Below are 21,998 nucleotides of genomic sequence, written 5' to 3' on the forward strand. Positions count from 1 at the left end.
TTGTTATTAGGAAAGTTGTGGGAATTGAAGGCTCTTAGAATTAGTCATTCCATCAGTTGCTACTGAGCACCTGCTGTGTGCCTGGCAGTACCGGATATTACAGATACATCAGTAGATATGCCAAGCCCTTGTCTTTCAGTCACTCACTGTCTAGTGGGAGAGAAACAGTTGAACCAGCTGTCATGCCAAATATTCAGTTTTGAAAGTATCAGCTTGGTAATGCCCTCTAAATAGAGGATAAGACAGGATTGCCAGATAAAGTACACAGCTCCCAGTTAAATTTGAGTTTCAGGTAAACAATGAATAACACTTTAGTGTATATCCCAAATACTGCATGGGATATACTTGTACTAAATGCAGTATTTGTCATGTGCAATATTTGGGACATGCTTGGAACTAAAACATTATTGTTTATTTAAAAATCACATTTAACTGGACATGCTGCGTTTTTATTTGCTAAATCTAGCAACTGTACTTACAATCCTGGGCTATTCTTGACAAGCTCTGAGGAGGAAATAGATGTTGCACTGGCGTTGGGTAATTGAAGAGTCTTTTTCAAAAGACAAATTACAAAGGTATGGAAAACCAGCTGGAGGTGATGGCCCACTCACTGACTGCCCCTAATCCCAGCGGGACAAGAAGGGGAGAGAGGTAGGGAGGCTACCTGACAGGAGCTGCAACCTTCCCGGTGTGGGGCGTGGCCAGCCAGCAGAGACTCATGGAGGAAAATTGGCAAAAACAAAACTTCACTCTGCTCCCTCCCAGCCTCACTGTGCTCCTATGCTCCAGTCTCCTGGGAGCACCTCCTCCCCACCTAGAAGTCGGAGGGCAGAGGAGCCAGCCTTGTTGATGCCCTCCACACAGGCAGCCTGGTGAGCACACGGAGAGTGGGCACATGGGAAACAGCTAGCACCGTGCTGGTGTATGTGCCTGTGTCAGAACGCCTCGTTTATGACAGTGACAGACCAGGAGGAGAGAAGAGGGTTGGAGGAGGAGAGAAGGGGAAGAAAGAAAAAGAGAAAACGATAGTCTGAAATTTGAAGATCAAGTTAAAAAAGTAAATTGGCACTACCAGTGATTCTAACCAAAAGTAATTTTGCTTCTGGTAGATGCTGCTTTTTTTCCTCTTTGGAATAACCATAATTTTTTGCATCAACTTAATAGATAGAATCAGGGCATGTGGTCCCCTATATTGTGCTTCTCATCTGATTCTTCCTACAGAGCCTGTATTTGCATGGCCCTGGGAATTAGCACTTTCTTAAAGTTAGTGCCTCACTCACTCATCCTGCCCAGGCCCGGGCTCTGAGGGTGGGATTAGCGAACCTTCATCCTCCATCATATGGGGAGGGTATAGTCCCAAATGAGCCCTAGTCCTAGGGCACCACCCTGCCTCACCAGATTATTTTCTCCCATTTGTGCAAGGCACAACCTGTAGTCCTTGAACAAATCTTCCAACCAGAGAGCTTTCATTTTGCCAGTATTAATATCATGATACTCATGAGCTAGCTGGTGAAGGGTGAGATGACCAGGATCTTTGAGCTGCTGAGCTACGTCTGTAGTGTGGAGTTCTTCATTGGGGCTCTTCAAATAAATGCCAACTAATAACCTGGAGCGTGGCTTCCTGAATAGATGGGGTACTTCAGATGTTCACCAGATGCACAACAAGGTGTAGATGAAAATTAATCCACACACAGTTGTCATAGCCCTTTTTTCGTGAAGTGTTGAGAAGTACCTTACAGACTGGCCCTGCGAGTTAGTCTCTGTTCTTGTCTGTGATTGGCACCATGGAATGATTTCTGTCCTTTCTCCTGTCGCCATTACAGTTTCCCAGGCAAGGCTTGCAGCAGACCCAGCAGCAGCAGCAGACAGCCGCCTTGGTGCGGCAGCTCCAGAAGCAGCTTTCCAGTAAGTACCCCTGTGTGTCATGGAACAGACGGCTCCCGGAAAATTAAAAATAAGCCAGCGAAACGTAAAGTGGCGGCTCTCCCAAGATGGTACCATCTTCCTCAGTACAATGTTCATGTTATTTGGTTTAGCCCAAGGTATTTTCATTCTGTCTTCGTTTGGTTTTGGCTTGAATGCTTCCTTTCCTGGGAAAGCCCCAGTTTTTCTCAAATTCAGTGAAGATACTTTCTTTTTGCTTCCACCAGAATCTAGAAATATTTCTTCTCATTGGGGGGACTGCTATGGAATTAAAGGTGTCCTTTGTTTAAAGCTGGAGAGTTCAGGGAGCATCAGCTAATGCCCTTAATTATACAGATGAATAAAGTTAGCTGGCCTCCCGAAGATCTTCAGATACAGGGAGGTTAGCACTAAACTGTCAGACTGTGAATGTTCTTACCACTGCACCATCCTACCCTTCTGATAGTGACTCATAAATCAAAACCTATAACATCACAGACAGCATGATCGAGACAGTGTTTTCTCCCTAGTAATCTTGCCTGTAGTGCTGGTGTGGTGTTTTTGTTTTGTTTTGTTTTGTTTTGTTTTGTTTTGTTTAATGTGCTGCCTTTCTAGAGAATTTACCAATAGCCCATTTCATCATACCTCATCTCAATGCCAGCAGTGTGCTCCCATGAATTGAATCACCCCTGGGCTGGTGTCATAGGACGGAAAATCCTTTTAGAAATGGGAGCAAGCTCCCTGTGATGCAAAGAATATTAGCCTGGAAGTCAGAAGACGTAAATTTTGGTGTCAGCTTCACTGCCATTATCTGGATCGTGTAGTTTTTCCATCCGTGCAATGAGTGAGACTAGCAGTTTCTTCTTGGTCTTGGATTATGTACTTGTGAGGTACCAGAGGGAAGACCAGTTTGTGGTGAAGGCAGTGGTGCAGGTCTGGTAGCCTGCTGAGACATAAGGAAACAGGTCATGTAATTACTGAGGGGCAGCTTGGTTTTAGTCTTAATTTTCTGCCTGGCTGCTGTGTGAGTTGATTTTCTGACAGAGGGATATCCCTCTTACACCTTAGTGTCTCTACCAGTGGATACCCAAGATTTTTTTTCTTCTTTAAAAATATTTTCCTCTTATGGCCTCATTTAATGTCAGTTAAATCAAGTAAATCTTCATTTCTAGCTACTGTTTACTGTTTAATAGATCTGGTCTATTAAAACACATTTGTAATTAAAATCTCATTATGTTTCACTAATTCCAGAATCCTTATTCTTATAGAAAATACAATCTTAAGGCAGATTTTTTTCTTCTAGTGTTTAGAAATAGGTAACTATGATTTTTATAAAGTGGCATCTGTTTGGGGAAAGATATCTACTCTTAGTTCCTGTCTACCAGAGCTCAGCTTTTTGTTAAAGCCATCATTTATGGAGGACTTTCTAGGACCCAAGCACTAGGACTTCCCATGTATTGATTTACTTTATTTTTAACCCACCCTGTGAGATTATGTATTATTACTGTTCCCACATTACAGATGAGGAGACAACTGAAGAACGGGAACATTGACTAATTTGCCCAAGGTTTTTCAGCTAATAGAGCTGAGACTTGAACTCAGAAGCATTCCTTCCAGAGCCCACCTCCTAACCACAGTATATACTCAGCTGCCTGATAAGCAGTTATGCCAGACTCCATTGTTGAAGGGTGGTGACTAAACTGAGCTGCTCACCACACAACTCCAGAGGGCTCCTTTGATAGCATGGCCCATGTGAATGGGGCCTCCGGATTTGAATACTCCAGAGTTAAACAAGCAGTAGCTGTTTCTAAGCCCATGTCATTTTTTGGTATCTACTGACCATTCCTTGTTTCTGTATGCATGTGCAGGCATGCATGTCTACATAGGCACACGCTTGAGTCATCACACACGGACACTCTTGCACCTGCATATACTCTTGCACAGTTCTGTTGTACATACCTTATGGCTAGTTGCAGAAAATTGCCCAGTTCCAATCTAATTTTTTCTTACCAATTATGTGTTAAAGTAGAATTGCTGACTTTCGTAAGCATTTTGAGAACTTTCAATGTTTTATGAAACTTTTACTGTATTCCTTTTGAAAGTTAATACCAAGTAGTTTAGTTCAGAGGGAGACACTCTGGATGGGCCAGTAACCTAAATCCTGCGGCCTTGCATTGGCAAGTGTGGACTGTGAATAAAGGTGTCCCCTCTGTGGGGTGGTACTTGAATCCCACCACAAGGGTTTTTCAGGGCAAGGATAGTACTCTCCGGCCATTCTGTTTCCCTGTACCTGCAGCTGGTACTGAGAGCAGTGACAAGAGGGTAGCATCCATCTGTGCAATAGTTTTGTGTCTGTAATTTTGGTTGAATTTATTTTTCTCCTTAGGCAACCAGCCACAGCAAGGAGTGACTCCGTATGGGCATCCTTCACACTTCTGAATCTGCAAGAGGAGAAGACATGACGTTTTATGTTTGCACTGAAAAACAGAAAATCAAATTTAATGCATTAGTCATCTTAAAAATGTCCCTTTTTTTCATTTCTTTGACATTTTACTATATTTTATGCTACATCTCACAAAAAAAAAAAAAAAAGGTGTTTAAACAAAAAGCCAAGAAGTTGGGGTTTGATTTTGTTGAATTCACCTTTAAAGTAGGTTTACAAATGTGAATCATGCAGGCAGGCCTACTCCCGGAAGAGTGTGCTAGCAGACCTTTTGAAATTGGTGCTTTTTTTGAATCTCACATTTCTAGAAAGAATGGATTATGATGGATCTAAGGTATTTATGTATTTCATTCATTAATGATGACGTTTTTTTTTTAAATTTTATTTTCCAAACTGTGCTGGACCAAACTACTGATTTGAAAGGCATGTCAGATCTTGACAGAAACATGGCCTGTTTATTCTGCATTCACCTGTGATGGTGAAACGGACATTTATTTGCATCGCTCTAATTTGAAATGTTTGTAATCTCATAAGCACTTTATAAACTTTGTTCTTATTTATGTAGGACTTTTCTTTGCTTTTGTTGTGGTCAAAAGGTGCTGAAACAGATTGTTGCTTAGTACTTAAACTTCTTAAACCAAGAACCTAAACCAAGGTTTCTTTGAGAGCCGCCCTAAGATGTGTGGAAACCTGTTAGAAGTAGCTGTACTCAAATTTGTTTTGAGGCAAGATCATTGATGAGAGTCATTGTGAAGGTACAACATGTAAATCCTAAAGGCCTGAAAGAACTGCAGTGGAATCGTCCAACTATTTATTGCCAGTTTTGGTTCTCCTGAACCTTATGCCACCTTAAGGGGAAAAAAAATCCAGTAGCTGGCTTGAGATTCCAGTGCTCACACTTGACATGGTTTCCAGAGAATCTGGCCCCAAAGTCCAGAAGGCTCTGGTTTTCATAAAAGGTGTATTTGCTGTTTATTTTGTATGGTAAGTATTTGCTCTTTTGAATTTAATTATTACTGTCAGTGTCAGTCTTGGTTGTGTATTGCATATACTGTATTTATAAATTGGTGCAAAAAGCACAAGTAAATTATACATCAAATTTATTATAAAGAAATAGTAACTATTTTAACTTTGTTCAAGTATGTGGTAATTTGCTCCTATTAGAGTAAAAAAGAAACCAGTAAATTATCAGTTTGTGTAACTTAAGAGTATTCCATATAATATTTTTTTAGATTTAGATGCATAAAATTTTGAATGTGAAAATTGCAGGGCATTTTAAAACATATGTGGGGGATATTTTCCCATGTTCTCTGTTATTTCATTTTCTTTTGCCATATGATTTTACATATAATATAGTCAAGCATACTGTGAATAGACTTGTCTATAATGAGCAGACCATGTAAATCTACTTTTTTAAAATGTAGCTAGTACAACTTTAGTAGACATTTTCTTTTGCAAATCATTATCTATAAATAATTTATATCTTCCTAGGTGAGTTACTCATTGCAAAGTTTGACTCATGCAAATGACCTCAAATACATGTCAGCTTACTTTGCTGTGGCAACATCCATGTGAACTGCTTTGTACACTGTGAAAATATTTCACTCCAGCCTGCCCATTTTGTGTTTACTCTGGGCTGGAAAAGACTTTGCCAAAACATTAAAAACTATTCTTTTCACTAAATTAATAGTCTATCTGCTTTCAGAAGATGTATCTATCTGTACACATTTTTGCTGGTTTTGTATATCAGATTTTTTCCTCTCAAGAATCATACTTAGATAAGCTAATGAAGTTGTTTTCTTCAAAGTAATATATCTATATAATGACTGCATTGGCAAATCAACCGAAATGTGAATGTTGTGCCTAGTGAGTGAGTCATGTTCCATCATTGTTATTTCTTTCCAAATGTCTTTGCCAGTTCAGTTTGAACCATATATTTTGTAGCTCAGCATTGCAAACAACAGTAATACTGTTTTAAGAATGAGTGTTATAATTGCATAGCATTTGTATGCACTTTATACTTTGCAGAGGTGAGTTAAATTATTAATCATTTTGCACATGAAAGCTGTGGGGCATATCTTTTTTCTTTTTTTAGGTGAGGAAGTTATTCTACGACTCTAATTAATTCCAAGATTCTATTGAAAGTTGAGGAATGCTGTTTTACTCCTGCGCATTATAAAGAAAATAACTAGAATTACTTTAGTCTTCAGATTTTCTCCCTGTTAATTCTGTATCTTGAGAGGTTTCTTTTTTTTTTTTTTTTTTTCTTTTCTTGCAAATGCATTCTTTTGCATTAAGATGGTCACAAGGTAAAGCCCTGTGGCAGAACCTGGTACTTTACCTTACCAGAGGAAATTACCTTAGAATAAGATGGAGACCCCAGCTCCCTTTAAAGACAAGACCTTGAAATCAAATGGAGTCAGCTATACCTATCACAATTCTTGGATATAAGAAGCCCATAGACTCTCTTGTTTACACTGTAGGCTTTTTCTTAATAGGGTTGCATTTGTCATTGCATTTACCCTTCTTGGCCTGGAAGTAGAGGAGATCAATTTCAGTGCGTATCTTTGACCACTTCCAGCCACAGGGTACTAACATCAGACATAAGTTGCAACCAGGTCACATTTTAGGCTGAGATGGGGCTAGCTGAAAGTCAGTGTGATGAAAACCCAAGGGCGCTATTCCACATGTCTCAAATGATTGGCAGGGGCTAACTTATTAGTAATTCTCGGTTTTGTGCACTGAGATATCTAAGACCTATGGCATTTTTTTCCCATTTATAAAGCTCCTATAATTCTTAAGTACTAGGTGAATGTTTGAATAGATGCTGGAGAAATTACACTGGAAAACCCCACCCCTAGATTTAGATAAGATCAATCATTTAATACTCCCCAAATTAATTCAGGTTGAATTAAGCATGTAATATAAATTCAGTGAATTACAAAAACACAACATTTTGTGTAGGATTGATCAGATTTTAAATACAGTGAAACTTCATTATATATAATAGATGATTGATCAGATTTTAAATACAGTGAAACTTCATTATATATAATAGATCTAGACCCTCCCAAGCATTTTCCCATCCCATAAAGAATTAATGAAATGAAATGCTTATAGAGCAACGATTCCTGCTCAGAAAAATTTCCTTATAAACAAACAGCTCCAAACCAGGGGTGCCTGAGCTAGATTTTAAAGTTATAAAGAAGTTTCATTGTATTTTTAAAACCTTTTTAATGGGTGTATTTGGACAAAAATAACCCCCTTTTCACATTTTATGATGTGCAGGTATTACATTGCTTTTTACATGTGGAAAAGTGAGCCTGCATTTATTTTTAAATGCAGTTATTAAAACATTTTTGTATTCCCCATCAATGAAAATTTTCAGTGTGAACAAATGGTCAATCATAAGACAGTTCAGTGCTTATTTTCTGTAGGTTTTAGCAAAAAAATTTATAAACCACAAAATATTTATACATCAGGATGGTAAATTTACATAAAGATTGCAGATTTAATATTTTCCATTGTCTCTGTTCTGAGTGCCATGCTTGTAACATTGATAGGAGGTGGACACTAGGCAACTGGTATTAGAAGTTCATTTTTTTACTGAAAAATTCAGGTACATTAGCCATTTGTTATTTTATAGTGAACCGTTTCAATGTTTGTTTATTGTTATTTGTTGGCAAAATAAAAGTGCCTTAAGTTAAAAGTTTGTTTTGAGATCCATTAAAGAAATCAGTATCATCAGTTCATAATGCATTTATTTACAAGTCCTTTTATTTTGCATGTTCATTGTAAATTTAATACTGTAAATGTATTCAAATTCATTTACATGCCTATGGCTGCCTTTGATTAAACTTCTTCCAAAAAATAAATTCTGCCCAGATGTTGACTTTATTTCATGTCAGATTACTTGAATATACGTTGCTGCATAATCACTACCAAGTGGGTTCTTTGCTGTGCATTTGTATATCCCAGAATCGGAGGTTTGGGGATTCTGAATGACTAGGGTACCTTGTAGGTGAAGCTGCTCACTTCCATGTGTCTTCTCTTTACTTGCCGTTGAGAGAAGGGAGTGGTCAGGCATCTCCCACGTGATTTCTGGCTTGGGAACTCCCAAGGCCACACAGTGGAGCTGAAAGGCTGCCCCTGTCCTGGTGACAATACTCCTGGGTGGACGATTTGTAATTCGGGGAGGGTAGGCTACAATCATTACTGGAACAGTAATCAGTGTATGACCAACACTATTTTGAGCCTTACAGATATAGTTTCCTCTGTCATAAGCTGTTGCTTCTTTAATGACTAAGGTGCCATTGTCATGCAATATGTAGTTCCCATTAATTTGAGGCCTGTCTACTACATAACCACTTGGCATAGTCCATTTGATATTTGGCTTAGGGATTCCATCAGACACACAATGCAGTGATAGAGATTCTCCACTGATGCCTTTTACTGTCCCTGGTGCATAGGTAAGAATAACTGGCTTCTGGCCAATTTCTAATATGACTAATTTCTCAATATAGCCAACTTTATTCCTAGCTGCACAGCGATATTTTCCTGCATCCTCCCGAGTTGTTTTAGAAATGATAAAAGAACCATTGCTTGCTATCAGATACTGATAACTTTGTGGTCCATTGGAAAATCGTGTGCCATTTGGTAAAATCCAGATTATTTCAGGTGGTGGGTTACCATCAACAGAGCAATTCAATGCTGTGGACTTTCCCAGCTGGGCAACTATTTTTTCATTAAATGGATTTCTAAATGTCGGTCTTCTCAGCATTTCCAGCACTTCTAACTGTACTACCAACACGCTCTCTCCACCTTCATTTCGGGCCACACAGATAAAGTCGGCTGAATCTGAAAGCCTCACATTCCTAATTTCCAAGGTTCCATTTTTATGGACTGTGATTCTGCTTCCATAGTATGGGGCTGTGAGGAAAATATTGTCTGGCATGATCCACATGACTTCAGGAGATGGTGTCCCTTCAGCTCTGCAGTCAAAGTGTTTTTTGGAATGTCTCACAGCTGTGGCTTTAATAACAGTTCTGTTTGTATACAGACCATTGATTAATGGAGGTTTAGAGACCACATCCAGTTTGTACATTTTGGTGTCATCCCCACTGGGATTTCGGGCTACACATACGTACTCTCCAGAATCGAGCAGTTTCACTTTGTTGATGGTCAAAGACCCATTGGCATGAAATGTGTACCTATCAATGGAGAAGGAAATCATGTCATTGGAAGGCAGCAACCAAAATATTTTTGGTTTGGGATCCCCAATGACCTCACAGTCAAGGACAGCTGTGTCTCCAGCTTTGATTCTCTTGTTGGTTTTGTTACTCTGCCTTATCCAGGGAGCAGCCGTTATAACTGTTAAGTGGACCTTCATTTCATCTTTCCCTAGGGTGTTCTGGGCATAGCAAGTATAATCTCCTTCCTCCGCTACCCCAACTTTGTTGAAGTATAAAGTTCCATTGTTGAAAAGGGTGTATCTCCTAGTCCTGTGGCCACTGTCATCGGCTTGCATTGCATTGTTGATCATGGTTCCATCAGGCAAACTCCAAGATATCTCTGGCACTGGGGAGCCGGAAGCTTTGCAATCTACTTGGAAATCTTTCCCATGGAGCACTTGCTTTCTAAAATACTGCTTGTGGTCAATTTTGGCAGGTTTCAGTCTTAGGCTAACATGCATCAGTATCAGATCATCCCCCATTTTGTTTCTTGCCACACACAAGTAGACACCACTGTCTTTTTCTGTTACTGATCCAATAAACAGGGATCCATTAGGGTAGACGTGGATCCAGCTGCCCACTCTAAGGAGAAAAGAGATTCATTTGAGTGTGCAGCTGTTAGCAATGAGGGAAACTGTTTTACTCAGGATTGCCTCCCTCTGCCCCAGCTTTATTGAAGCATGACCAATGAAAATTGTGTGTCTTTGAGGTGTAGAACATGACATTTTGAGAGATATATATATACATTTTGAGGTGTGTGTGTGTATATATATATATACACATATTTGAGAGATATATATATATATACATTTTGAGATATATATATACACACATACATTTTGAGGTATATATATATAGAGAGAGAGAAATGACCACGATTAACTAGCATATCCATCACCTCATAGTTACCTGTTTTTGTATGTGTGATTAGCTTTAAATTGTTGCAATAAAAAAATAAAATTACTACCAGCTTATTGTCTTCTAAGCCATTTGCTGAAAGATGAAATTACCTAATTGAACAGGTATAATTTAGTGCAAGTAAGTATTTCTCAGATGGAATTCAAATGAATCTCCGTTACATAGTAATTTTTTTAAAAAAATCTTAATGAAGAGGCACATGCTAGAAATATGGGAGTTCTAGACACCATGACTTCCTTGACCATTTCACATACCAAGTAAACTAATTGGATCCACAAACATGGTGATTTTGTAATATATATAGGTAAACTCAGTTGCTCAGAAAAGATGCCAGATGATACTTTCTAAACAGTTATTAGTAACAAAACAATTACTGAATCATTTGGTTAGAAAATAAATTCTACTTTGGCTGGGCACAGTGGCTCACACCTGTAATCCCAGCATTTTGGGAGGCCAATGTGGGCAGATCACTTGAGGGCAGGAGTTTGAGACTAGCCTGGCCAACATGGCAAAACCCCATCTCTACTAAAAATGCGAAAAATTAGCTGAGCATGATGGCACATGCCTGTAATCCCAGCTACTTGGGAGGCTAAGGCTTGAGAATCGCTTGAACCCAGGAGGCTGGGGTTGCAGTGAGCCGAGATCACACCACTACACTCTAGTCTGGGTGACAAAAATGAAACTGTTTTAGAAAAAAAATAAATTTTACTTTGTTATAAAGAGAATACCAACGCAAGATTCCTTAGAAGGTTGTTGCAGCATCTGCCCTCTATGGGCAGCTGTACAGTGACTAGTTTTTGCACTAGATTGAGCTGTGTGGAATGCCATTTTTCTCCAGATGTACAGTGGCTGCACAGCCTATCATTACCAAATTTAACCACCAGATGGCAGATCTTTCCTGGTAAAACTAAATCTACTTTTTTAGACCAGTGGAGACTCAACTGGTGCTAAAAGTGCTATCAGGGATACCTATATGAGAAAACGTCTTTCTTATTTTTGGGCAACATGGGCTAAGCAGGTAGATAAAACTGGAGAGGAAAGTAAAAACTTTTCATAGCATAAGTGCTAACCAAGTCAAACAGCCTCAAGTCATTTCTCTCTCTCCTATTTTCTATTTACTTACTTATATTTTTTTGAGACAGGGTGTCACTCTGGAGCCCAGGCTAGAGTGCAGTGGTGAGATCACAGCTCACTGCAGTCTCAACCTCCCAGTTCAAGCAATCCACCAACCTCAACCTCTGAGTAGCTAGGACTACAGACACACACCACTATGCCCTCCTAATTTTTTTATTTTTTGTAGAGACAGGGTCTCACTGTGTTGCCAAGGCTGGTCTCCAACTTCTGGGTTCCAGCGATCCTCCCGCCTTGGTCTCCCAAAGTGCTGGAATGACAGGCGTGAACCACCACACCCAGCCATCAAGTCACTGTTATTCTCCAGCAAAGGTAAGTATGGAAAGTATTATAGTAAAATATTAGAGAAATTTTTTTTCCCCCAAGTATGGAAGGAAGTTCTCTGGCATATAAACCAAAGTAAAATCAATACAAATACACCTAAAGGAAGGGAAACTGCCAGGTGCTTTGCACTGGTTGTTTAATCTTGAAGTAATTCCCTCACTATACAGCTGAAAAATTGGTATTTAGAGAGATTTAGCAACTTGTCTTAGGTCACAGGGCTGGTTCTCAAGCCTTATGCTTTCCACCATGCTATACTGGCATTCTTTCCTAATGCTTTCTAAAAGTATTGGTTCTTAAACTTGGCTAAACATTAAAACACTTGTGGAGTTTAAAATAATAATGATGTCTGAGTGTCACCTCCAGAATTTGACTTAATATGTGTGCAGCATGGCTTGGGCATCAGGATTCTTACAATTTTCCGGATTAAAGGTTTCCATGTGCAGCAAAGAACCACTGTTCTAACTTGGTTCTCAATGAAGATCCCTCATCAGCTGCATTAGAATTACATGGGCCGAGTTTAAGATGCATATTTCCTGGCTTTGGTTTCCTGAAATTCTGCTTCAGTAGGTCTCGCCAAGGATGTAGAAACCCACTCTTTAAAAAACTTCCCAGCTAACATAAACAATTACGTTTGAAAACAAGTGTCAAATTTTAGCAACAAAATCACCTGGAGGGCTTTTAAGAACAGATTGCTTATTAAAATAAAATCAGAGCTCCTGATTCAACAAATTCCCAGACAATGCTAATGCTACTGGTAGGGGGTCTTCCCTTGGAGAAAAACTGGCTTAGAGTGATATCCCCTGCACCCAAGATCTGATGCAACTGGAGATTGTGACATATAACAGACAGAACTATTGATGTTTCTTTTTATAAACTAATATTTTTGAGAGAGATAATTTACTTTTGAAAATAGAAGGTTTCCCAGAGTGGAAGACAGAATTCTTAATAAAGCTTAATGCAGAGGCATCTTCAGCCTCTCCAAAGCACAAAACTCACATTTCATAACTCAGCATTTAAAAATTCTAAATCTAAACAAATTTCAATTTAATTTAGGTGATTTTTGATGACATTTGAAAAACTTGAGAATTAACATTTACTTTTGAACTAAAGATCACAAGTTAAATTTATTAGCTGTATTCAGTATCAACTCGTGTCATTAGAAAAAAAATCTTCAACTCCTAAGCATGAGTACAAATTCACATTTACTATGTGTAATTTTTTTGCATGGATGTTTTCTATTAATGAATAAACAGATATATAAGATGGAAATTCTCATCCTCATTTTTTGTCATGTAATGGAAAACCATTGTGTAAAGTCATGCCACTTGCAAAAAAAACCTCATAAGCTATAATTATTGATTTTTGAAGATATAATTTATATAGAAAGCCAGCTATAAAATGAATATTGAGGCCAGGCGCGGTGGCTTATGCCTGTAATCGCAGCACTTTGGGAGGCCGAGGCGGGCAGATCACGAGGTCAGGAGATCAAGACCATCCTGGCTAACATGGTGAAACTCCGTCTCTACTAAAAATACAAAAAATTAGTCGGATGTGGTGGCGGGTGCCTGTGGTCCCAGCTACTCAGGAGGCTGAGGTAGGAGAATGGCGTGAACCTGGGAGGCGGAGCTTGCAGTGAGCAGAGATCATGCCACTGCACTCCAGCCTGGGCGACAGTGCGAGACTCCGTCTCAAAAAATATATATATTCATATGCCTATAACAGACCAGAGAAAGTGTGTATTTGTATATATGTGTCTCATCACATCAGAATGTGGGGGCCCTGAATATGTTTCACTTGGTGGAGGTCTTAATATTGTGACTTTCACAAAGTGCTTTGTAATTTTAGGAAAGAAAAAATTAAGTACTGATTATAATGAAGTGTAAAATGTCGAATAGGGGACTCAGACGAGTAAAATAACGGAGTGTCTCTCTCTAGAATCTCCACTGCATCATAAAAATTCCCTTCTCTGTTTTGTTTACAGAGAGTGTGAATATATTTATACAATTACTATTTTTTTTTTTTTTTGAGACAAAGTCTCACTCTGTTGCCTAGGCTGGAGTGCAGTGGTGCAATCTCGGTTCACTGCAACCTCTGCCTCCCAGGTTCAAGCAATTCTCCTGCCACAACCTCCCAAGCAGCTGGGATTACAGGCGCCCGCCACCATGCCCGGCTAATTTTTTTTTTTTTTTTTTTTGTACTTTTAGTAGAGATAGGGTTTCACCATGTTGGCCGAGCTGGTCCTGAACTCCTGACCTCAGGTGATCCACCTGTCTCGGCCTCCCAAAGTGCTAGGATTACAGGCGTGAGCCACCGTGCCTGTCCTACAGTTACTATTTTAAAACTGTGCCAAGTATGGAGATAAATGAGATTTTTTTATTCTGCCTAAAATATAAAAACCCTATGAGGTTGACCCTTTGAGTTAAGCATGTGAAAAGAATGGTTTTTGTATTCAAATGATCTCAAAAGATTAGTTTTTTTCGAGAGAGTTTCCTTTATGTCCAAAGTCTGTGTGTACTCTAAAACTGCTGCTAGCCTCACTGTGTCACTTTTTCCATTTCAGAAGTTGTACAGCTAAATAGATAAAGCAGATAATTCCAACCCAAAGGTATAGACTTACCTATGCTGCTGGTCGACCACAGCCTTGGATGGTAACCTCCACATTATTTGGGGTTTGGGCTCCCCAGTGGCTGAGCAGTTCAGTAGTAATTTGTCCCCAAAATTCACTTCAGTCCTTTTCTGGGATGCAGCTTCTATCCTGGGGCTGGTCACTCGCTCTTCCATTGTAAGCGTTACTACTCTTCGCTCCGAACCAGTGGAACTGGTAGCAATGCATTCATAAGTGCCCCTGTCTGAAGAGGCTAGGTTTCTTATATACAAAGTCCCATTTGAAAATAAGAACAACTTGGAACTGGTAAACTGTAATGGTTTCACTTCAGTGCCATCAGAGAGGACCCAGTAAACGCTGGGCTGAGGAGTTCCTTTTGCAGTACAGGGCAGTTTTAAACTTTCACCCCAAGTGCCTACAATGACTTGCCTCCTTTGCTCTAGAATAACAGGTGGTGCTGCAATGACTTGTATTTTAACCAGCAGTGAATCCTGGCCACCTGGGTTGCTGGCCACACATTTGTAAAAGCCACGGTCATAAATACTGAGATTGTGGATGACCAATGTTCCGTCAACCGTCACCACAGCCTGCCTACTTCCCTGGGATGATTCTGAGACAACTGTTTGGTTTGCAAGAATCCAGGTAACTGTAGGGCTTGGCCTACCTTCTGCTCTGCACTTCAGTTCCACAGTGCTTCCGGAATGAACTGTGATCTCTTTGGTACGTCTCTCCAGGATCCTGGGAGGATAGGAAACCACAGACAAGGTGACATGAAGGTGGTCTGTGCCAAACAGATTGGATGCGGAACACAAGTACTGTCCGCGGTCCTGAATTTCCACCCTCTGGATGGACAGGGTACCATTGGGGAGAACCTGGACCCTGCTATTCTGTTTCCTCTTAGATAAATCAAGTCCTGAGAAGAAAAAAAGAAAATTATTGCTACAGGTCATCAAAGTTTATTTAGAAAACATAAAGCTATCGTTTTTTGGGCTACTAAGAATACATTTAAATTAAAATGAAAGCCCAGCCCTATGGCTCACTTGTATAATCCCAACACTTTGGGAGGCTGAGGTGGGACAATCACTTAAGCCCAGGAGTTCAAGACCAGCCCTGGAAACATAGTGAGACCCTGTCTCTACAAACAAAAAAATAAAATATTAGCTAGGTATGGTGGTGTGCACTTGTAGTCCCAGCTACTCAGGTGGCTCAGATAGGAGGATTGCTTGAGCCCCTGGAGACATGATTGTACCACTGCACTCCACCCTAGGTGACAGACCAAAAAAAAAAAAAAAAAAAATTAGGACATCTAGTCTTCAGATTGCTAAAATTATTCCTGGATTATTTTATTTAATTTTATTTTTATTGAGAGAGTTTCACTCTTGTTGCCCAGGCTGGAGTGCAATGGCACAATCTTGGCTCACTGCAACCTCCGCCTCCCAGGTTCGAGCAATTCTTCTGTCTCAGCCTCCCAAGTAGCTGGGACTACAGGTGCCCACCACCACACCCGGCTAATTTTTGTTTTTTTTTTTTGTAGAGTAGGGGTTTCACCATGTTGGCCAGGCTGATCCTGAACTCCTGACCTCAGGTAATCCACCCACCTTGGCCTCCCCAAAGTGCTGGGATTACAGACGTGAGCCACTGTGCTCAGCCTGGATTTTTTTATTCACATAATTTTACTTTAAAAGCCAGATGGTTCAATACAATAACCATTCTCTCTTTTTCAAATCATATTACTTTGAATCAGCTTTTGAGGCATTCCAAAAAATGTTCTTAGTTAACATATTTAAGCCCTTCTGATGAGTGAAAATATGCCAGTGTCAAATGAGGATATTAATAGTTTCTTTGTCTTAGAAAAATTTGAAACTGATACTGATTCTTTGGATGTTTAATCTCAAAACATAACAATCTTCTTCTTGTTTTCTAACAAAAACTAAGTGTAAAGAAAAAGTTTCACATACCTGATGGGACTCTGGTCCAATGAATGGTGGGCAGGGGATTTCCAACAGCTTCACAGGGAAGAAAGGCATCTGAGTTAGCTGGAATAGTAAAACTTGCAGCTTTTCCTCCAACTATTCTGGGCTTTTCAAATATATACCTAGACAAAGAGTCAAAGGGAAGGAGTTTGGAAGTTGTTGCTTCTTGAACTGGTTTCTTATCAAAGTCACTCTTCTTTGTGTTCTTCTGTCCATCCCAATCTGAAACAAGAGTGGTGGCCTCGGACAGGCCTGTAGTAGCCAACATGCTTACTTCTGGCTTTTTGCCTTTTTCAGCAATTTCTGAGTATGGTTTGTGCCAAAATTGGTTTTCTGCCCAGGGAGATGGAGTTAATTTAGAATTCTGTGATTTAACTGTTGTTAGTGCTGGCATGGGAGTAGAATGTAACAGATTAGAGTAGATGAAGTGAGTGGTTCCAATTGTGAACTTGGCATTTGGGTGAACCTTGGGGGATGTTGCAACCTCTGCTACTAATTGCTGTGGTTTAGCATTGTGCCTTGAGGATTCGTGCAGCTTGACCACTGTATTTGTCATAAGCCCGGAAATGGGAGTCGCCACGTTGTCAGTAACTGCTTTCTGAGTAAAGGGAGGGGAGATGGGAACTGGCATTAGAGTAGCACTGCTGCTCAAGAATGGTGGGATGGTTGAGTGTCTAATGATTGCTTTCCTAGTTGTGGTACTCTGGTGTGATTTGCTGGACACAGTTGTTTCAGAAGCAATTGTGCTCTTCAAAGTCTGAGTACTTGCTTGGGCTAGTTCTTCAATCACATCTGTCAGATTAAGAGTTCTTGAATGAAAACTGATTGTGCTTGAAATCCCAGTTGTGTTTTCTGGTGGGGAATAAGTGAATGCAGAGACACTGGGCTTGACTGAAGTTTCGGCTGTGGTTAGAACAGGAGGTGTCATAGCAGTGGATGTAGTGAAGCCAGAACTCTGGTCTGGAGAGATGTTTGGGTCAGTCCTGTTCTTCTTTTGAGGCTCCTGTTCTCCTTGTATTGTTTGTGCTCTGGATCTCTCTGTTTGGGTTTCATAAGTGATGACAGATGCAGGGAAGGTAGGAGTTGTTGCTGGTATTGCTGTTTGCGTTGATATGATGCTTTTTGTACTTGAGTCTTTGCTTATAATACTAGGAAGCATAGGGTTAAGGGGTGGGAAGGGAAGCTCCTTCTTTGTTGGAAGACTTCCAGGATTGTGTGTTTTGGTCATAGTGTGGTGAGCTGTAGTCAAGGTATTAGATGGAATTTGCATCACACTTGTTGAAAGTTTGGTGAAATGGAAAGGGGAGACTTTGTCTCTGGGTAAAGCAGGAGATGTTTTAGGAAGCATCACAGCTGTGCTTTTTTGTAAACTAACTTTATGTTGATTCCTTAATCTGCCTTTTGGGTTATGGTTATTTACAAAGTTCTGTTGCCAGGGAATTTTCCTTCTTGAAAACCTTGTAATGGCTATAATAGTCATTGGTGGCTTGGTGATAGCACCTGAAAGTGACGATGTAATCACTGAATCTCTTTTAGCTTCATTGGTGCTAGACACACGTGGGTAACTGGCGTTTACTTTGTGAGTTTTTTCCATGGGTATGGATGTTGGAGCATATGTCATGACTGCACCAGTTGGAGTCACTTGGGAAATTTCAGTACTGAAATATTTTATTGTGGGTGTTGTTTTCTCTACACTGGGTTTGTTCTCAAGTAGTAATAGTGGATTCTGGACTAGAGTTGTAGACTCTTCTGATGGGACTCTGGCAATGTCAGCTTTGGGGTAGGTGATGGGAGCAGCACTTGGAAAAGACAATGCTGCTGTGGCAGTGGTGAGCCTCTCCCTGGGAAGACAGGACAGACATGTCACATTGAGCACTGTGGCTGAGAATGCAGTAGTGCTTTTTTCAGAAGAACCTCTGGTTGTTGACCTGAAAATGCTGTATCTATGCCGTCGCAGAACTGGAGTTCTATATGGGCTGATAATCCGCCCCCTTCCACCAATTTTCCTCTGCCTCCCAAAGCGTCTGAACAGCGGGATGTTAACTGTACTATTTCTAGGGATCGGAAACTGAGAATGAGCAGCTGTGTGTGGATCTGAAGGGAACGTGGAGGTGCTAAGTATTTGAGTAGTGTGAGAATAGAAGTGATTGGGCCTGGGCTCACTGACTTCTCTTACAGGTGTCTGATGACTATTTGTGGTATTTACTGACTCTAATAATAGTTTGTTGGTGGTGCTACTAAGCATTTTGACATTGACATCTTTGATCATAGTCCTTACTGTTATTGGGGGTCTACTTTGGAAATGCTCTCTTCCTCTTCCCATCTGGTCAGAGTCCTGAAATTCAGTTGCTCCAAGTAGCAGTGGAAAGACAGTGGATGAATGTTGATTGGTTGTGCCTTGTATTTGGCTTGACATGGTTGGGTTTATATTCTTTGACATGGCTGTAGTTTTAATAGCAGTAGACAGTTTGAAATCTGTGGGTTCTTCAGGTGGTAGTATTTGTGAATTCACAACAGGAGAGAATTCTGTGCCATAATTTATGTTTGTCATAGGACTATCAGATACTGTTCTGGAGTCAGCAGTCACTGTCCTTGCTGGAAGGTTCAAAGCTTTAGTGGCCGGGACCATAAATTCCTCATGTAGAGCGAGCATGCCTGAGGAATCGTCTTCTTCACCAGGTATGTTTGGGAGTTGGGTGACCACTGGGGGTGGGCTCACTGTGGTATTTTCTCGCTTGTCTGGCACAGCATTCTTTTTAGCTTTCTCCAACAGTGCCGCCCAATGTTGTGGGTCAATTCTCCTAGCAGAGGGAGGGAAATGCCTCCTATTCTCCCTAAAACGTCGATGTGTTGAATCTCCACGTCGCTGGAGTGTTAATTCCCGATAGTTGTGCCTCTTACTTGTGCTTGAGGTGTGTTTTCCAACCTCAGCCTCCATCAGAGCAGATGTACGGAGCTGTGCACCTAGTGGCTCCTTAAGATGAGCAATAGGATTGGACTCATCAAGTCCAGATCCCTCTGTTTCTCCATCATGCTCCAAGGGCCTTTGTCCTTTCATCTTGACTGAAACTTGGAAAATCAAAAAATCAACCCCTGATGGGTTGGCTGCCACACAGCGATAATAACCTTGGTCTTTCGGGGTGGCCTGTAATATTCTTAATGTGCCATTGTTAAGAACTTTCTTGTCTCTTGATGACTGATAGAGCACATTGTTTCCTGGAATAACCCAGCTAACAGAGGCATCTGGGATACCAGTAGAATGGCATGGAAGATCAAGTGTTTCACCAATGAAAACTGTGTGATGAATCCCATTTTCCTGATAGGCTTCGACCAAAGGTTCTACCACAGTTATTCTATAGGTGAGAATATCTGCATCATCATAATTGCTGCTTATACAGTGATATATGCCTGTGTCAAAACTATCAGCCATCTGGAGTTCCAATTTTCCACTTTTGTCTATTAGGATCCGTCCATCCTCACTGACATAAGGGGCTCTCACTTTACTTCCATCAGCTAGAAGCCACTCCACGTGTGGGGTGGGGTCTCCTTGGCCTGGGCAGTTCAGGCCAACGGTTCCACCTACCAAGACAGTATGTTCCAGCTTAGTATTGTTATCCCTTGAAATCATAGTCCATTTGTGTTTCACTGGCCTCATCTCTGCTCTTGGTAAAGTGATTTGAGCATCACTGGAGTACTGGATCTGTAATGTACTGAATGTGGTGGCAGTCCTGTTCAGCTGCAAGGAAATTTGGTCTTGCATTAACCAAGAGGGATCTGCTCTGAGATCTGCCTCTATGTTGGTAAAAATGTCTTCAGGCTTAGGAGCCACCTGTTTATATTTGTAATACAGCTGCGGTGTTTCACTAAGCAAGTGGCTCCTTTCTAGTATCAGAGGAGAATCACTGTACAAAGCCAAAATTTGCCACACTGGCTGAATGTGACCGTAATCTATGTTGCACACCAAAAATGTTGAAAATGAAGTATTTAGCACGATGTAGTCATTTTCTTCAGTGAATGCAACGGGTGATGTCCTTGAGGGCTTTTGAATACTGCAGACCATGTTAGCTTCATTTCCAGACTGATCTGTCATATTCAAAGTGAGGGAGCCAAAGGGTGCCATGAAACCTTGGGGAGAGATGAAAGCAGAACTACTGTCTTCCAGAATAGTCAGGCTCTTTGATTTCAGGGATGAGTCAATGGTTGGCTTGGCACACTGGAAAGCTGCAGCTGAGACCATAGCTAACGGCTTGCCTTTAGAAGTCCTAGGGTTCATGCAAAGTGGACACTGCTGAGCACTAGAGGGACTTCTATCTTTTTTGCATTTTATTACATCTGGAAAAAAATCACAATTGAATTATCAGTTGTGACCTCTTTATGAATTGACACAAACATTTTGAAGAAATAGCTTTTGCTAGAAGCTGAAACAATTTGGAAATTTTAGTGTTCAATGGAAAGTTTTCTGATTTTTTGCTTCTGAATTTGATTTTTTAAAAAGCTATGTCTGTATACCCTGCTACAACATAATATGCATAGACATAGGATTTTGTCTATCTTATTCACTGCAGTATTTCCCATGTTCAGCAAATGCCTGATATATATTTGGTACCCAGTAAACATTAGTTGAATAAGTCATTTTTTTTAATCTAGGGAAACAAAATGATATGCTCATGTTTGTCAGTTTTTATTAATAACAGTTTAGTTCTATTTCTTCATTTTAACATTTTAAGATGGCCACAGGACCTCACTGTTCTTTAAAAGACAAGCTGTTTATTAAAGGATTATTTATAATTCCTTGGGTATCATTAAAAAACCCAAGTTTATTTCCATTATCCAAAAGAATATTGACTGAATTACAGGGTACCTTGACCTGGTCTAGCTTAGTAGCAACAGGAATTAAGAGAAGCAGATGGACGCAGGAGACAATGAAGAAGGTAGAACCAATCAATAGGAGGTGAGGATTGACTGAATACGGACAGTGACTAAAAGGAAGGGTCAAGGAAGACTCCGTTTTATGACTTTGGAAACTGGATGGTTGATGGTTCCCTTGGATGAGGTAGATGCACTAGAGCAGGTTCAGGTTTAAGGGGGAGGGAAGAACATTTTGCCAAGGCAGTGGGGAGGCTCATTAAAGGTCTGACATTCTGGCGAAGTCAGAGGTTGCAAGTCTTACAGCACTAGGACCAGCATTATAAGGACCAGCATTTCTAAGTCATAGGTGCCTTGTCTTTCAAATATTTGGATATCACATACCATTTAAAAGCTCTGCTCTGGTGAGCCTATTTAAAATGGCTGGTCACTGGAATACTTGGTAAGAGGTATAGACTTTTCCCTTACACAAAATACAGCCTGAGACATCCATGCTGTTCCATATAGTAGCTCTTATATGATGCACTGGACATGGCACTTAACAAAAGCATTGTACTTCTTAGAAGATCTAATTTGTCAGAGTGGCTAGATAGGGTCAAATCTCC

The 21,998-nt window shown here is 40.4% G+C and overlaps 2 protein-coding genes across 18 annotated transcripts in view; one reads left to right on the forward strand and one right to left on the reverse strand.

The window, feature by feature from the left end:
• Positions 1-5,015, forward strand: part of MED12L (mediator complex subunit 12L) — a 346,021-nt gene extending 341,006 nt beyond the window's left edge. For all 14 annotated transcript variants that reach the window (XM_009446694.5, XM_016942161.4, XM_016942163.4 and 11 more), the window contains 2 exons: positions 1,824-1,905; positions 4,289-5,015. In XM_009446694.5, coding sequence (XP_009444969.4) covers positions 1,824-1,905; positions 4,289-4,341 — 135 coding nt within the window. In that variant the 3' untranslated portion in view covers positions 4,342-5,015. The remainder of the gene's footprint in view (positions 1-1,823; positions 1,906-4,288) is intronic.
• Positions 1,903-21,998, reverse strand: part of IGSF10 (immunoglobulin superfamily member 10) — a 109,065-nt gene continuing 88,969 nt past the window's right edge. For 3 of the 4 annotated variants that reach the window (XM_063806307.1, XM_016942159.3, XM_009446686.4), the window contains 3 exons: positions 16,513-20,859; positions 14,567-15,467; positions 6,585-10,158 (listed from right to left, as the gene is read on the reverse strand). In XM_063806307.1, the coding sequence (XP_063662377.1) occupies positions 8,250-10,158; positions 14,567-15,467; positions 16,513-20,859 (7,157 nt within the window). In that variant the 3' untranslated portion in view covers positions 6,585-8,249. Of the gene's footprint in view, positions 4,344-6,584; positions 10,159-14,566; positions 15,468-16,512; positions 20,860-21,998 lie in introns of those variants that run through there. The other variant, XM_054681167.2, reaches the window with a different exon arrangement.

The sequence above is a fragment of the Pan troglodytes genome, chromosome 2, assembly GCF_028858775.2.
Source record: "Pan troglodytes isolate AG18354 chromosome 2, NHGRI_mPanTro3-v2.0_pri, whole genome shotgun sequence".
Taxonomy (NCBI): domain Eukaryota; kingdom Metazoa; phylum Chordata; class Mammalia; order Primates; family Hominidae; genus Pan; species Pan troglodytes.